Genomic DNA, 16,807 nt, shown 5'->3' with positions numbered 1-16,807 from the left:
GCATTTGATATTTCTAGGTCTTATTTTCAAATTTAGTCTTTCAACAGAAGGGCAGGATAACTGAATGATACATCATGGAATCCTAGAATGGCTTCGGTTGGAAGGGACCTTAAAGATCATTTGGTTCCTACTCCCCTGCCATGGGCAGGGACATCTCCACTAAATCAGGTTTCTCAAATCCCTGTCCAACTGGGCCTTGAATGCTGACAGAGTTTGGGCATCCACAGCTTCTCTGGGCAACCTCTGCCAGAGCCTCAGCACCCTTGCAGTAAAGAATTTATTCCTAATATCTGATCTAAAGTTATTCCCTTTCAGTTTGGAGCCATTGTCCTGTCACTACAGTTCCTGATGAAGAGTATCTCTTCAGTTTCCCTGTAGGCCCCCATCAGAAACTGAAAGGTTGCTTTGAGGTCTGTGTACAACCTTCCCTTCTCCAGGCTGAAAAGACCTCACTTCCTTAGCCTATCTTAATAAAGGGTATAGTTGCTCTATAACAGCAAATCCTTATATTTTAGCTCTCCATGGAAGATGATATTTTTTAGGCAGCAACAGGAACAAAGATTAGCTAAATTAATTGAAAACTAACAGAGGGTTTACAACATTTCTGTAGAGCCATCTGCCCTGTCTGACAGAAGGCCACCAACTTCTCTGTGCTCAATTCCTTTCTAATTAAAGAACTTCATATTAGTCGTCTGTTACAGACTTGATACTGTAGGAATAAAAACTTTCAGGAGCTCAGATGCTGAAGCAGTTGAGGTTATACAGGTTACTTCTGCAAAATTTAACTCATTTTGTGTACAACCGTCTAATTCTCTCTAATTCACACTCTAATGCCTATTACACGCTTCTATGAGCCAGGAATGGAGCAAGAGATATGACATTGCATATAAAAGGGCAACAATAATTTACATTTTTGTACTTTTGGAATTCAATTTCATTGAGACTGTTTCATTGAGACTGTTTTTCTACCTGGTTTAAGAAATTTTACAATTGGAATATTGCAGTGCTTTGCAAAATGCCCTAAACACTGTATTAGCAAAAATTCCAAGTTTGGGAGTCTTAAAATTACTTAAGCTGTTTTTTCAAGTGTTTTGTGCCAACAGAGCATGAGCCAGAATTCAGATTGTAAACCTTAACACAAGGTATTCATTTTTGCAAGATATCAGAACCCCAAAATAGTAAAGGACCTTCTTAATCTCTGTCTACATTGCAATGCACCAACAAAATAAAGTCCAAAAGCAGAGATGGGTGCTCTTTGTTTTCACTGATGCAATGATGTAGGAAGAAGCTTTTCCTCTCATACTTGCCTGTTGTCTGAAGACTTTAGTTCTGAATACTCCTGGTGGACATGAAACTGGCTGTTAGAGCTTTTCTCAAACAGCACCTCTTCACTCATAAGTAATCATGTTCAGGGAGGGACATACTTTGAAATCTCAGGTAATATAAGTGACCAGAATTAAATAATCAATCCTAGTAATGGCTGTTTCAATCAGCGTAAAACATTTTAATTCAGTTGACAACAGCACAGCTTTTCCAACCTCGACTGGATAAAGATCTAGCCCAAGAAGATGATAAGGTTTCCTCCAGTGTCTGAGTTTAAACAGGACTATTTTGCACATTTCCTATGAAGAAAACTTTTTCAAGTGCTTGTTTTCTCCCTGTGAATGGGCTTGGTAAATATTCTCATACAAGCAATCTCAGGCTCATTCTGAGACCTAGCTAAGTCAGAGGAATAAATATGTGCCACAGGTCTGGCTGCCTCCAGTAGGTTTTTTCAATATTCCAGTGAAAGTTTCAAACCATGCGCTCTACAAGCAGACCTCAAGTGAACTTGGTCTTTGCAGTAGCAACAGACCATCAGCATTTACAGAGTAAAACACTATTCCTGCCCCTCAGAAATGCCTGTTCTTATGCTTAGGACATGCACCTTCAGGGCCATTCACTGAGAGAATGATCAACAGGAGGTTTCTGCACCTGGTTCCAAGCACTCACACAGCAATTCAGTAATTTTCTTAATGGAAAAGCTGTATTCCTGTCTGCAGATAAAACAAAGGAAGAAGCATTTTTCAGCAACCTAATTTGATCAGAGTGCTCATTGTTAACAGGGCATGTTTTGCTCGGGCATCTTTTTCAAGTAGGGAGAAGAGGTTTCTTTGACTGTGGGTCTCAGAGCTTCCCAAGACAGTGATTTAGAATGAAAATCAAACACTTTGGATTGACAATGTGGTTTTATAAAGCAAACAAAACAGAAACAAACCAAACCAAACCAAACCAATCAACCAACCAACCAAACAAACAAAGATCCTGAGGATCTGATTCTGAATATTGAGTGGGAGCTGTCCTTTCCAGCAGAATTTTGCTTTCTGCTCAGGCAATATATTTTTCTCATGGTTCCTTTGTGATTCATGGATCTCAGGGAAAGTGGCCAGGTCAGGCCACATGTCAGCATGTGCCACACAATCCTCTTATGCTGTTCCTCTAATCATTATGAATTAAAGTACATTAATGATGTTTCATCTCCTGAGAAATATAATTAATTCACATATATCCATCATGTTTTAAAATGTTCTTCATCACCACATGTCAACCAAACAGCAAAACTAAGCCTGGGAGGAAGCACAGGGGGCTGAAAGAATAGAATAGACATGAAAAAGAAACCAAAGCACAAGTCAATGAAAAGCATATACACTTTATCTTTGTGGTTCAGGAAAGATTTTTTTCCTACTGGGAAGTGAAGTGCAAATAGAGTTGATTGTAACATTATGTGTTCCTCTCAACCTGCAATGAGAGAGGAAAGAGGTACACCTTAAATGTCAAGAAGTTAAGTTTTAAGAGAAAATAATGTACTTATCTGTCTGTACCAAAGGTTTCTAGTGAATTAGAGAGTAAAAGTAAAGGGGAGACAGATCTGGAAAAAGCATAAGATGCTTTCATTACTTTTTGAAAAACCCCTCAAATGCCTTTTGTATGGCATGCATAAAAGACCAATTAGGTCAGAAGAGTTTGTCTGTCCCTCTTTTGGGGGTCATTCATCCCTGAAGAAATATACTGTAGTCTTAAGCACCACAGGGTTCAAAGATATGAGATTAAATTGTTGAATAAGTCTTCATAAGAGCTACAAATGCCAGAACTCCTCTTGAAGACCTCCACAGTTGATCCATGGTGGTTTTGTTTCCTTTACCAGACACAGTGAATGGAATTACTCTCCATTCACAGAACATGAGACTGACATTTAAGGACAGTGAAATCTTTCATCAGCTACACTGGCATGAGCAGAGTATATGGTATGGTTGAAAAGCACTGAGCTTCTGCTTGCTTTGTTCTGTTTGTCTCTGCAAATAGCTACTGTAGGCAGGTCACCTCTTTTACCCTTGGGAAGGCTATATTCTTGCAACACAGCTTTCTCTCAGTGATGAGAGAAGTGTGAAAAAATAACTACAGGGACTAGCTAGTAAATAGCACATCATATGTTTGTTTGTATGTTTGTGGAGTCCCAGAACCAAAATTTGCCTCTATACATCAGCAATGGACAACGATGAACAATGTTCAAACATCAAGAGACTCAAAACTTAAATAAAAAATTGAACTGATTTGTGTATGCCAAGATTTTATAGTGAGTTAGACACAAAGTAATTCCAGGCTCAACTATCTGCAAGAACATTAAGAAACTCTTTAGGCAGCAAGGGACCCTCTTTGAGAAACAATTTCTGCTAGAGGCTTTAGAGGTCCCAGACCTCAGCATGTGAAGCAAAAGAACTGCTCACTTGCTGTTCATACATAAATGAACACCCCTTCAGATATGTCTATAGTTTCATTGTATCTAGCCCTTGTCAGCCACAGCCAAATAAACTGAGAAGGCCTTTCCTTTCCTGGAGAGCCTCCATTTTCCCTTGCATATGGCACATGCCTTCCAGTGACTCTTGGCTATACAGCCTTCCCATCTCAAATATGTCTTTGATAAACAGTTTATCTTCTTAATAATAAGAACACTCCAAACCAGAAACACCACACCCTTGGAATTTGCTGAGTTTATGTAAATATTGCACTTCACTCAGCTCCTGGCATTACTTTGCTTCCCTATGTCTTTCTGTTTCAGCTCCTTCACAGAAGTCTTGGTTAATGCATCAAATCATATTTAGGCTGAGTTCCTCCTGCTGTTACCAGCCTGGATGATTTGAGGCAGTATGTCTCACCATGTAAAGATCTTAGCAGTAAGTCAGGTAAATGTTAAACTCTCTTCAATTTACAGTGACACTGGTCAATAGCACCTTTCAGGTAAAAGCATATGAAATGCTAAACATCTGTCCATTGCACAATGAAATCTAATTGTTAGCCTACAGCATATTGCTACCTCATCAGATGGCCAGTTAACACTCTTCCAAAGCTAAGGTACATTCATATGCTAGAAGATTTAATACCTTGGCTGTTCAGCCATAATAGTGTGCAAATACTATTTTGCTATTACTAGATCCTGTGTTTTAAACTAGCACAAGTTATACAAGCGTATTTGTGTGAATGAAAAGGTGATTATACTTCTCATTATATTACTTGATATTTGTTGATTGAATATTGCTTTTAGTAGGTAGTAGCTTTATGCTTGTGCTGTTCAGAGTGCCTGATGTTAGCTAATGCTTAGAAAGTAGCAAATGTGGTGGCTGTGGTATATGTTCTAAGGACTCTGGACCCAGCTAAACATTTCTCTTGAGGTTTCCTGTATTTGTACCCTTTATGTTGGGCAGGCTACCTCCTATATGTTGAGGTATAGAGCACACAACTCCTTGGTAGCTACCTTCTTCTGAACACCTTAATTCCTGTATTATGCTATGTAATGCATGATATCATGGTTACTGTGGCTGAACGGTATTTGGGACAACTCGTGTAGATTGTTGTTATCACTTCTGCCTGTATTTCCTCTGTCCCACTTGCTGGGTATGAGTGACTAGCTGGAGTCCTATCTGGGGTTCTGTGTGTGTGCATCCTAGAACAGCTAGCTGCTCTCATCTACTGTGCCTTCTTGGCTGTCTCCCTGATCTTCCATTCCCCCTGGCCTGACTGATAGGTTTACAAGCAATAGAGTTCACTCTTTAATTCTACCTAGTAAGCAAAAGCCCGATTAATATGCTGAAATTGAAGTTAGTTAAGTGAAACGGCTTGTTTTCTGCAGAAAGATGAGGAGACCAAGAGGCACTGGGTGCAAACAGAAATGCAAGACATTTTGTCCTTTTTAACTGTAAGAGTGATAAAGCACCAAAAGCCCAGAGGGGCTGTAGTGCCTGGGTCCATGTAGATACTCAAAATCCAACTAGGCATAGTCCTGAGCAATCTGCTGTAGGTGACCCTGCACGACCAGGACAGCCAGACTGCCAGTCTCAGCTCATCTCTCATGCTGTCACACTTTCACAACAAGGCATAGGTTCATTCAAAAACACACTGCTAAAACATTTTCTAAAAACTTGACATGGCCTTTCTGGAAATGGGGTCTCATAAAGTAAATAATTTCCGGGCTTGTCAATACAGACGGAAATATGTGACTCAACCCAATACTGACAAAATTTAAACTGCTGTCTGACTAACCAGAAATCACTTACAAGACTAGGAGAATTGCTACACATTCCCTACTTGAGAATATGTTATTAACTGCATTAAATGAATGGGATAGCCTCCATGCATGCAGCTTTGCTGATTTTTATGTGTTTAATTACAGTTAACTCTTTTCAATAAAGTTCCTTTCCTATGACTAAATCTGGAGGATAAAACTAAACATCAGTGCAGTCAGTGACAGAACTCCCCCCTAACTTAATTTGAGTCAGGATTCTTTGCATGTTTGACATACTGCCAGCTTTAAAAAGTCTTTTCTAACAGTGTATTACTTGGAAAAGATTTCACGAGGAATGTAGATTTTGGTAAAGTGTGATGAATATTTTAGTTATCATGAAAAAAATGCTGAAAACTCTAAAATCAGTGCAGAAATCCAGTTTTATTTTAGTTTTCTTCTTCATTAGCTACACAGAATACTTTGGAAACTGGACATTAGCTAAATTAAGTATGATTAGTCTTCTTAAAGGTCAAATCTCTGTCCAATCAGTTTTGAAAATCATCATGCATGAAACACTTCTCTGTTCCTTTTTAAAACAGGATCTGACAAATTAAATTGTAAAAAAAAAGGGTAAAAAAATGCACAAAACTATCAAGATGGCCTAAAGCATTAAAACCTAAAAGACTTAATTAAAAACAAAAAAGGCATTGTTGTTAGTTGTATCTACTGTATTACCCATAGGTACAAGTGACTGGAAGCTTAGAAGTTTATATAGTTACTTATTACATTGAGAGCATACATCCCCATAGGTCTATTGAGAAGAATCAGATGATGTTTAAAAAACTATTTCTGATATTCTCAGTGTGATATCCAAGGTGGAGTTTAAAAGGTGTTAGAATTAGAAAACAAACTACTTAATTCTAACAGGAGCCTAAGAAAAGGCATCTAACCTCTGAAGCAGGCTATGGCACTAGTTAGCTTAGTGTCCCATAATTGGCATTTGCTCGAGGAAACTGTGTGCGGTCTGGAGACTGCCCTAGTGTACTCCGATGTACAAGTAATGAAATGGATCTGGCTGTCAGCCTTAGCCATGCAAGTCTTCTGTCCCTGGTTAAACATTCAGCAGGTCTTACGCAAATGTGTGCTGATGCTTCTCAGTTGTTCTCCTGTGGCACTCCTGTAGCCTAAAAGGAAAGAGGAGAGGTTGTTGCTTTAAGGAAAGAAGCTGTCACTGCCTAGTTCGTGGTCTCGTTGTGGACCTTTGTTCTCATAGTAACTCCTTAAAATACTTAGAGTGCATGTTTTCAGTGCTCCTTGCCAGAGTTTTGCAGAAGGCACTATGTGCCTGACAAAGTCACCCTATCTATCGGCTCTGAGTGACCATGAGTAAGATCATGGCAGAAGGGACTGCTGAGGAGTGCATCCTCCTTCAGGCTATCTTGTCTCCCTGATAGCCTGCTCTACTTCATTTTGACAGAAACTGCTTGAATGTCCAGCTTGGAAGACAGGCTGCAAACAGATACTGCCTCCCCCTGCAAAATTCCTGGCAGAAGAAACTGGTGTGCTGTGACACGCAAAACAAAATCAGTTTTCTGTCAGTGAACTTTCCTATGAGTATTCTTATGGTTTGTACTTGAACTATGCAGTTACTCCCATGGGCAAGTCCTTTGACACACTTTTTTTTTTTTAATTAAACCTATATAACTTATTGTGTATTTCCTGCAGAGTTAGTTAATCAAGACTTCATCATGGCCAGAGGCCAGAAATCACAAGGGATTTTACATGTGTTTTTTACCTATAAAATAATTAAGACAAAGAGGAAGAACTGAATGTGCTTTTGTTCGGCTGATCCTCTCACTCATAAAAGATACACAAATATACTTTACATTACTCTCTTGGTATTTATAATTTATATATCTCTGCCTCCCTGTGGCCTTCTGTGATCTGGTAAGCAGAAGAAAGTTTGCTTTTCCAGTCTGTTCTTCAGAAATCAAGTCACTGAGAACAGAAGGTTTTTGTAGCATGAAGTCATTTTAGGCAGCTGAATGGTCCAGACTTGCTAACACCTTCTTCTTTAATGGAATTCCATTTAGAGGAATTCATGAAAGAAACCCAATGATTAAGATTTAGTTCTTTCCTGTAAGCCAGATCCACTGCCCCATAAATGGTGAAAATGCTGCCAGATGGTTACAGAACAGAGTAGGGAAACACTCCAAGCTAAAATATCTAGCCTCACTTACTATCTTATGTACTAAGTATTCAATAAAGACTTAAAACAAAAAGAAAGCAAACAAACACCAAATCCTTGCATTAATTTTGTTCAGAATTCTTCCATGTTAATTACCCTTTAAAATCTGAACTATAAATTCAAATTTATTTCTCAAGAACTTTTCAAACTTGGGAAGGCCAAAATTTGTGTTTCAGCTGTTTGGTAATGTGGCAGGCTTCAGAGAAATAATTCACATGGTACTTGACAACTATATAAAACTTTAAATTGATCTGACTAAACATTCACCTTAAGAAACTCCTGAGCACTGAATTTCTGGCTTCAAGGAAAACAAAAGTGTTCAGTACCAAACAAAACTAAACAGTGTTTGAATATCTGTGGCTGAACATCCAGAATCAGTCTTTTTTCCACAGGTAAGTAGTTATTTTTCCCAATGCATGGAATAGTGCTGAAACCCTGTTAACCTCTCCCACATGTTCCAGCTTGGTTGCTCCAAAAATGGTCCTAAGATTTCTTTCCTATCCAAATAAAATCTCATGCCATTGCTCAAGAATGCAGACAACAGACAACCACTCTACTCTTAACTCTCAGAGCAAGTCTGTGAATATTGTGATTCTGAAGAATTTAATTGATTAAAGAAATATTTGCAGTAAGTTAAGAGGTTTAAAACCTCTTGAAATGTGATCTTTTTTGGCAGAACAGTTTAGGCAGGAAATGTCACACCTGACTAATGCTGGCCAAAACAATGTAGCTATTTCAGACTTTCCATGGGCTAGGTTGTATTTACTGTCATTTGCTGCCTGAAGGTGCTTAACTAGTAGCAAATGTCTCATTGATCCTCTCTGATCAGAAAGAGAGGAAGGGTACTCCACATAAGGGAAGTGCAACTCGACCACTTAAACAGTACTTGGAAACAGGTTTTATCTGATCCTAGAGGGGATGGCCCAGGAAGGGCAGTGGTGCTGACCCTTCTGCCTGTCCCGGGCCAGAGTCACTGCAGCCTGTGCAGGCAGCATTGCAGCCCCTTGCACCTGTCCCCACTGGGCTCAGAGCCCAGGGCTGAGTGAGGACCGCCTCATCTTGTACTTACACAGACAGTCCTTTCTCCAAACTGGCTGTAGAAGGTCATAGTGACTTTGTGCTTGTGCCCAGTCCTCTGATCAAAGGTGTTACAGGTGTTGAAGGGCGGGCTGTACAAATGCAGGCTAACAGCAGGCTCTGTGTGGCTTATGTTCTCCACACGGTGCAGGCCAATGGAGTCTACAGCAGCAAAGGCACAAAATGGCAAAAAGAAGGTGTGTTAGTGGGAAGATCCAATGAGATATCAATTGCCTGGAAAAAATACTTTATAAACTGTAAATCATGAGCAAATAGGCATGGCCACACTTCTATGGGCAACAAGTAACTCAGTACAGGGAATTTGACTGCTGTTCTCTAGCACAGATTCCTAAATACTCTGGTAATTCAAAATGTGTTATTGCCTTCCACAGTTCATGTAATTTCTAGATTATCTGCCACAGGGTAAAGGCCAGCAGAAATCCCAAGAAAATTAAGGAAGTATTTTTCTAGCTGTCATTCCCAAAGGACTTCAAGCTCATTTACTTTCTTAGGAGAGCTGTTGCTATACATGCTTCAGAAGCAGGAAGGGGGCAAAAGCTTTTGTGTTGCTAATTCTTTACAAGTAACAAGGGTATCAGTCACATTAAAAGTCAGCTACATGCATTTGGAGCATGGACTCATGGGCAGAGATATGGTGTCTTCTACTGCAGGCATCTGTTTCCTAATTAATCCTTCCACTTTATTGGTTTGGAGAACACATTTTTCATTTGTTTTCTGTTTCCTATAAGGTGACCAATCAGTAGTGACCGGCACACTTCCAATCATGACTGAATAGTAAGCATAAAAATGTAAGGTATGAAGAATCACATCCATGAAACAAACCATAAAATTGAGGTTTTGAGTTACTTAAGATAGACCTTGAATTTAATTTATGACCCTACTGTAAAAACAGTTCAGGCCTTTGAACTTGAATTTGTTATATAATACCTGGACTTGTGTTGTGCAACATAGCCATGGTACCCTGAGAGTCATGTGTACACTCTTAACTCTGATTAGAAGCCCTAAGAGTTGTTAACGTACTTTATCTAAATAAAGGACGTAGCAGCTGGGGGGAAAGTCCTAAATCTTTGCTCATCTAACGGGGAACTCAAATAAACAAAGTTTAGTGGGTTCTAACCCTTACATACAAGAGCAACCAAGAAGCACGCAGTAGAATCGTGAAGGCACTTGCTATCAATGTAGTTATGGCAATCAACACACTGTCAGTGTTTTCCTTCTGCTTGTTTAACGTGTTAGTTTTAAACCAAAACATCTGTTATGAAACATGGCAGAGATCCAAACAGCCTCAGAGAACTGGATACCAAATTTGTTTCAAACAGCTGAGGAAGCTTTGGGTAAGATGCACACAGTCTGAAGTAGTTTGCATTGGAAAGGACTGCATATGTACGGAAACCTGACTGAGATGGAGAACCCATGTCCCTGGCATGGGAACATCAGCAGATGTGTCAAGCTTCTTCCTGCATTTCCTGCCCTATCAATTTAGTGTTTTCATTTAGCATGGCAAAACTTCAACAGAGGGCTGCAGAACACCAGTCTTTCTCCCCAGTGCCCTCATCCCAGCTAAGTTCCTAACCCAACATGAGTTTCCCTCTAACTGGGAAGTTCCCAAGGTCAGCCCCACAAGGTGTGTTCTCCAGCGTTTAACCCATGACATACAAAGCAGATGACCTGCTTGTCTGCTGCTTCACCTTTGTTCTGTTGAACTCAAAGTGGTCCAGCATGATATGCAGGGTCTTTCATAGCACCAGCACACATTACACCCAGATGGCAATTCCAGGATGGTCTCCAGCAAAGCACAAGGTGGTAATACAGATATATGTGATGATGGCATGAATTTAGGTACTTAAAGAGCCTTACTGATGGAATCTTAGTAATTCTTAACATTGTGTTTGGTTTTGGGTTTTTTTTTTGTTTGTTTTTGTTTTTGGTTTTTTTTTTTGGTGTGGTTTTTTTTTTTTTTTTTTTTTTAGATTGGGAATTTCAGTTTTGTTCACACTGCACTTCAGCACTACAGCTTTCTGTTGATTTGGACAAGAAGTAGCACTGTCACAGGTTTCTGTTCCTGGCTGGTCAATTTATTTCATAGACAGCTTTTACATTTTCAACATAAATTTTCCATGACTGAGTAAAAGGATTACTTCTTTGGGAACCAAAAAAAAAAAAAAATTAAGCTATCTAAACTTTGATTCTCTTATTTCTTAAAAAATGCTATAATGCTATTCAAGTTTATGTTTACAAGCAATTTCAGATAATCATCAGGGGCACAATACCAAAGGCTGCTTGGGCTAGAGGAGATATCAAGTTATTGCTACAAACAATTGCTAAAATGTTTTAAGAGTGAGTGAAAAGCACATTTTTGTTGTTGCTGTTTATTTTACTGAATCTAAATACAGGCTTGTGCAGAGTCTAAAGAGTCACATTCTTAAACTGTGCATAAAGCCATAGGTACTATCCTGTTAAATGTAGGAGACTAAAAGCAGATGAACTCTTCTGTTAGGAATAAGACTCATGGACAGATAGCTGTCAAAACAAGCTTAATATCTTACCATTAATGTAGGCACATTGATTTTCCCTCAAAACTCGTTCTGATTTCTTAGTCATTTCACCATTTCCTTTTTTCTCAGGCCATTCAAACAGAGTCTCCTTTAGATTTCCCTGGAGGATCTTCATAAAGCAGTGTGAGTCAGTGTGATCATGGATACTGCTATATAGGTAAAAAGAACAATCAAACTCAGTGTGATACGCATATTTAATTTCAGTTCAAAACAGACAACGTAGTATACTGTATGGGGACAAAACCTTAGAATGAAATTCCATTCCACAAGGGACGTGCATTAAGGGATATCTACTTAAACTGCTCCTATGGAAATATATTGACATAAGTTCACATACAGCAGGATTTGGAGAAGAGTCAGATATTGGTCAGCTTATGACTTCGATATGGAGAAATATGAAGAAAGTCTGGAGAAAAGAGTAGGGCTGAAAATTTCTCCAGAAGGCAAAAATTCTTCTGGGTCAAGAAACAAAACAATGCTTCTACCATGATCCCAGGCAGAGGCTGGTAAAAACTTGCAAGTATACCTGATCTTTGCAAATCCACCATGCTCGCTCCCAAAACGTGAAGAAATGAGCTAATGCTTAATTTCTATAGCACCTTTACTGCTGGGATTCACATGCATTGTTGAAAAAAAAATGCTGTACTTCTCACTCTGATAGTACTTAATACAACCAGCTATACTAAGCTGTTGATTTCACTGGCATTTTCACATTAAAACCCAAGAGAATCTGGTAGGATTTGTTTGCTTTCTTGATCTCTCTTCTTGCTCTGAAGCATGTTTTGTTTTCCACATTTAGAGATTACATATGGGTTAGATATTTAGTTTAGTATTGGTTTCTTTTTCTTTAAGTACAGGACTGTCATAGAAGTAAATGGGATTAGGACAAAGGGAGGGCTCTCCACTCATCAGGGCAAAGGAGAAGAGGGAATTTGACCCTCCAAAGTACAGTGCTAATGAGTTTCAATCAAAAACTTGGTACTTGTACATTACTGTTTTTATTCAACAAAAATTTAGGATATCTTGCAAACTGAGATGCTGAGTGAGCAGAGCTTGCTTCAGGCACAGAACACTTCACAAATGCCACATTGTCATAGTCCTTTCAAAAAATATGAGAAAACCTTTTCTTGCAGGAAGCAAAAACAACTTGTCTCAGTCTAGCTGTAACAAATGCCCATCCAACTTGAACACAGTTTAACATAAATTACAGGCTGTGTGGGAATAGCCTAGAAGGAGTAGACGTGGTGAGCTCAGTTCCTATATTTCTCTAAGCATCATGTTATAGCATTCCCTAAAGAATACTGTACATGATCAATTGCAACAAACAAACAAACAAACAAACAAAAAAAACCAAAAAAAAACCAAACCAAACCAAAACAAAACAAAAAAAAACCACCTGTTTTAACATCTCCTTAGATTTTCTATTTAGATGTGAGAATATTTGGTCCAAAATCTGGTCCAAAATTTTGCTATTGCATTTTTTGCTTTAGCCCCCATTTCGTGAACGACCCTCCAAGGGACAGATCCTGCCCTGACATTGTGTAGGACCATGCAAACAAGTGTACAGTCTATGCATACGACTCAGGAGCATTATGATCCATTTTGAAGGAAGAGATGGGATGCATGAACCTAGAGAAAGCCAAACAGTTCTGGAAAGGGGCTGCCTTCTCACTATCTGCAGTCCTAATCCAAATCTATTTTTCTCATCTTGCCACAAAGGCAGATTTAAACACTCTGAGAGAACAAAGACTATTTAAATTGCACCTAGTCCTGCTTCTGAGGTTGGGTGTTATATGGGTCCATTGCATTGGACAGGTTGAACAGGGTTGTATCAATCATTGTATCTCTGGGACTAAAAACTTTCTCTGTCAGTAGAGAAGCTTAGCTTTTGTAGAAAAACAAAGCATTTTTGAAAGAGTGCTTTACAAATGGCCATGGAGTACAAACTTGCAAAAGTTACATATATTCAGGTCTGCTATACTAATAGGAGCTCTGGACAGTTTACTTTCCAGACACCTTCTGATAGCTCCCTCAGGACCTATTTCTTTTTCCTCTATTTTGTATGACAGTGAAAGATATGGGGAATTTATATGTTTGCTAAAATCACAGTCTTTGAATACAAACCTGCCATGACCTTCACCCCAGCACAAGATCATCAAGTTGAACTTTCCATTTCCATTGTCCACAAGATTTCTTGTATACCTGAAATACAAAGTGTTTGCTCTTTATTGAATATGTCTACAAAATAGAAAATTATACAAACATGTTTATGAAAGAAGGTTGTGACATACAAAAACTATTTTTCTTCTGTTTTCTTGAAATCCAAATTTTACTTAGAAAAAATGAAATGGTATTTATAAGTTTGCCTTTTTCTGGTAAGAGTTATTTTTCTGGGAAGGAAAAGGAATATCTAATATTTTGGAATACTATTTCTTTTGAATTACATAGATGATTGGAGTTTGGGAACTGTGAGTCAGACCAGAGTGGTAGACAGGATCAAATCAGAATGGCTATTGAATGAAGTCACTTCAGCAGCTGGCTTATAATTAGAAACAGAGGACGGCAATGAAACAAGAAAAATACATAGTTACATTCTTCTGCAATTCCTTTTCTGATATTCTTGGCTTTCCTTCTCTTACACAGAACTCATTTGTACAAAGCCAAAATAACAAAGAATGAAGATGCCAGACTTCCTGTACACGGTCCTCTCACTCTGTTCCTGAAAGTTCCATGTAGCATTTTTGTGTGGATAAAGCACCTGTGAAGGATGTTTTGCCGGCATCTACCTCTAAACAAAGTTTATTAGAGCAAAGTTTCTTTTAAAATAACATCTTATGTTTATTTCCTTTTACTCTCCTATAAGCTTCCCCTGAACTGCTGATCATGTTCTATTGAAAAGTTCATTAGAGAAAGGAATTGGATTTTGCTCTATTGCTTCCCATAGCGCGACCCTTCTGATCTGGGTCTGATGCTATGGTACAAGTAGCTCAGTGGGAGACCTTCAGATTTAATTTAGCAGTAGTCATGAGTATTTGCACTTCTCCAAGTAAAGAAAATATTTATGCCTATCATGATACTCCTCAGTCTCACCTGAAAAATGCAAGCCAGGGCACGCAGAAAGTCCACTGATGTCAATTGAATGCTTTCAAATGAGTATCTCCATAAGTCCACTCTATTTTACTCAAGAAAGGATGCCCATAAAGAACTACTTTCAAAGGAAACATGCATATCTATACACTGCCTCTCACTGCATCCACAACCTGTACATGTATTACGTAGACATATTTTTCCTATGATGTCAGAAAACAAGTAATCAATGCTGGCATTTGACAGAACTTGCTGTTATTTCTGTACAGGTCTGACTGGACAAAATAAATTTATAAATAACAGATAATTAATAAATATATAAATAAAAGGTTGCATGCACACTTCCAATGTTAACACACTTTGTTTTCCTGATTCTTAGTTTCCTATGCTCTGTTACAAATGTCATTATTTGTCCCAAATGGAAGATAGTCACAGAGAGGTGAAAGGAGGCTGAAAAAAGTCAAGCTAGAATCATGTTTTCACAACGGCACAGTTAAAAGGGAGTTTTGGAGTTTGGCGTGTTTGGAGTAGGTTTGGTTTTTTTTGGTTTTTTTTTGTTTTGTTTTTTTTTTTTTTTTTTTTTTTTTTTTTTTTTTTTTTTTGTTTTTTTTTTTTTTTTTTCTTTTTTTCTTTTTTGTTTTCTAAAGAAAACACTCGAATAAAATGTATTTATCTTGAAATTTAAGACGGCAAAGCCAACAGCAGCAGAGATAAATGAGTTGCTGGCAGAACAAGAGGGATTTAGAACCCCAACAGGTATTTTCCTTCTAGCCTGCGAGCAGCAGAGAGCCTCAATCTGCCCTACGCCGGAGCATGGGGCAGCTCCCGGCCCGCCAACACGGCAGGGCATGGAGAGAGGCACTAGATCCGCCACAGCCACCGAGCACGACCTGTGCGCGGGTCCCTCTGCGCGCCCTCCTCAGCGCTCCGCGCGAAACCCGCTCCGCCGGCGTGCTTCCCCCGGGCTCCTTCTCCTTTTTTCGCTTATTTCGGTGGCTGCGGCACACCGCTGTGTCTCCCTGGGCCATCGAGGCGGCCGGAGCGGGAGCGGCCGGGGAGGCCGGTGCGGGGCCGCCGCCCGCGCCCCGGGGCCGCCATTGGCCGCGGCCGCTCCGCCCGCTCCCCGCCCCCGGCGCGACCCCCGCCCCGCGGCCTCTGCCCTTCGGCCCCTCAGCGCCGCCGGACGGGCCGTCGGCCGGGTCGAGGCGGGGGCGGGAGGGGTTCGCCCAGCGTCCCTGCTGATCCCAGTCCCCGTCCACGGCTCTGCCTCGCCGCCGCCGCCGCTTGCGCGGCTGGGGTCTCCCTGCTCCGGGGTGTTCTCTACCTGTACTGGTCGAACTTGGCGTACTGCAGCCACTCCTCGGGGTTGCTCTCGTACGACTCCATCAGCGCCTGCACCTCGTCCACGCTGACTTTATCCTCGGCGAATATCTGATGGAGGATACGGACCAGCTCCTCCAGGCTCCGCGCCTTCCAGGTCTCCGTCTGCACCGGCTGCTCCATCACCGCCGGTCGCTCCCCTGCCGCCGCCAGCCGCTGCCCCTGGCCGGCCCCCGCCGCCTGCCTTTATGCGCCGGGAGGCACGGCGGGAGTCTACCACCGCCCCGGCGGGCGGGCCCGCGGCCAGCTGCCCGTCCCCGTCCCCGTGAGCGCGGCCACCGACCCCAGCGGGCGGGGGCAGCCGGAGGCGGCTGCAGAGGTTCCTAGCACCGCCCGCTGGTGCTGCCCCGCCGCAGCCCGGGTGAAGCGGGGGAGGTCGGGCCGAGGGGGCGTCTGGCGCTCCGGTATCCCGGGCGGGGGAAATAGGAGGAGAAGTGGCTATTGCTGCCAGACGGAAAGCATCTCTATCTCTATCTCTATCTCTATCTCTATCTCTATCTCTATCTCTATCTCTATCTCTATCTCTATCTCTATCTCTATCTCTATCTCTATCTCTATCTCTATCTCTCTCTCTATCTCTATCTCTCTCTCTCTCTCTCTCTGCCGGGGAGCGCGGCCTGCCGCTGCCTCCGTTACTTACACGTTGGTTTGAAAAAATACTTCTAAAAGCTCTACTAAGACGCACAGCTATTTCAAACACACAGAAGATTACTGCTGGAGATTGCTTACAGAAAGCCTGCCCGTTAACAGTACTGTTTCTTGAAAGCCAGTGCACTCTGCAGGAACATTCAGGGTTGCCGTAACCATTAGCGCTCAGAATGACACCCAGAAACAGTGAATGGGACAAAAGAGACCGTGCTAACACAACAGACCGTCCGCACGCTCCTCAGTCTATCCAATCTA

The 16,807-nt window shown here is 40.9% G+C and overlaps 1 protein-coding gene across 3 annotated transcripts; it reads right to left on the bottom strand.

The window, feature by feature from the left end:
- Window positions 1–2,305: 2,305 nt before the first annotated feature.
- CDO1 (cysteine dioxygenase type 1) lies at window positions 2,306–16,193 on the bottom strand. Of its 3 annotated transcripts, none has more exons than XM_053932381.1 (6): window positions 15,849–16,193; window positions 13,562–13,639; window positions 11,429–11,586; window positions 8,854–9,023; window positions 6,670–6,720; window positions 2,306–2,778 (listed from the first exon to the last, which is right to left on the bottom strand). In XM_053932381.1, the coding sequence occupies exons 1-5, from the start codon at window positions 16,025–16,027 to the stop codon at window positions 6,691–6,693; spliced, it is 615 nt and encodes a 204-aa protein (XP_053788356.1). In that variant the 5' UTR covers window positions 16,028–16,193; the 3' UTR covers window positions 2,306–2,778; window positions 6,670–6,690. The 3 variants fall into 3 exon arrangements, with proteins under 3 accessions (XP_053788356.1, XP_053788355.1, XP_053788354.1); XM_053932380.1 differs by lacking the exon at window positions 2,306–2,778 and adding an exon at window positions 5,959–6,138; XM_053932379.1 differs by lacking the exon at window positions 2,306–2,778 and having other exon boundaries at window positions 5,959–6,720; window positions 15,849–16,189.
- Between the last annotated feature and the right edge of the window lie 614 nt (window positions 16,194–16,807).

This window comes from Vidua chalybeata, chromosome Z, assembly GCF_026979565.1.
Source record: "Vidua chalybeata isolate OUT-0048 chromosome Z, bVidCha1 merged haplotype, whole genome shotgun sequence".
Classification (NCBI taxonomy): domain Eukaryota; kingdom Metazoa; phylum Chordata; class Aves; order Passeriformes; family Viduidae; genus Vidua; species Vidua chalybeata.
This window is presented reverse-complemented; position numbering and strand designations above follow the sequence as displayed.

Bases quoted from the DNA above. Each gene is read 5' to 3' on its own strand.
- CDO1 (XM_053932381.1), bottom strand. From the start codon at position 16,027: ATGGAGCAGCCGGTGCAGACGGAGACCTGGAAGGCGCGGAGCCTGGAG. The intron at 13,640-15,848 runs GTAGAGAACACC...TTTGTATTTCAG, and splicing joins GCCAAGTTCGACCAGTACAG to GTATACAAGAAATCTTGTGG. The intron at 9,024-11,428 runs GTAAGATATTAA...TTGCTGCTGTAG, and splicing joins TCAATGTGCCTACATTAATG to ACTCCATTGGCCTGCACCGT.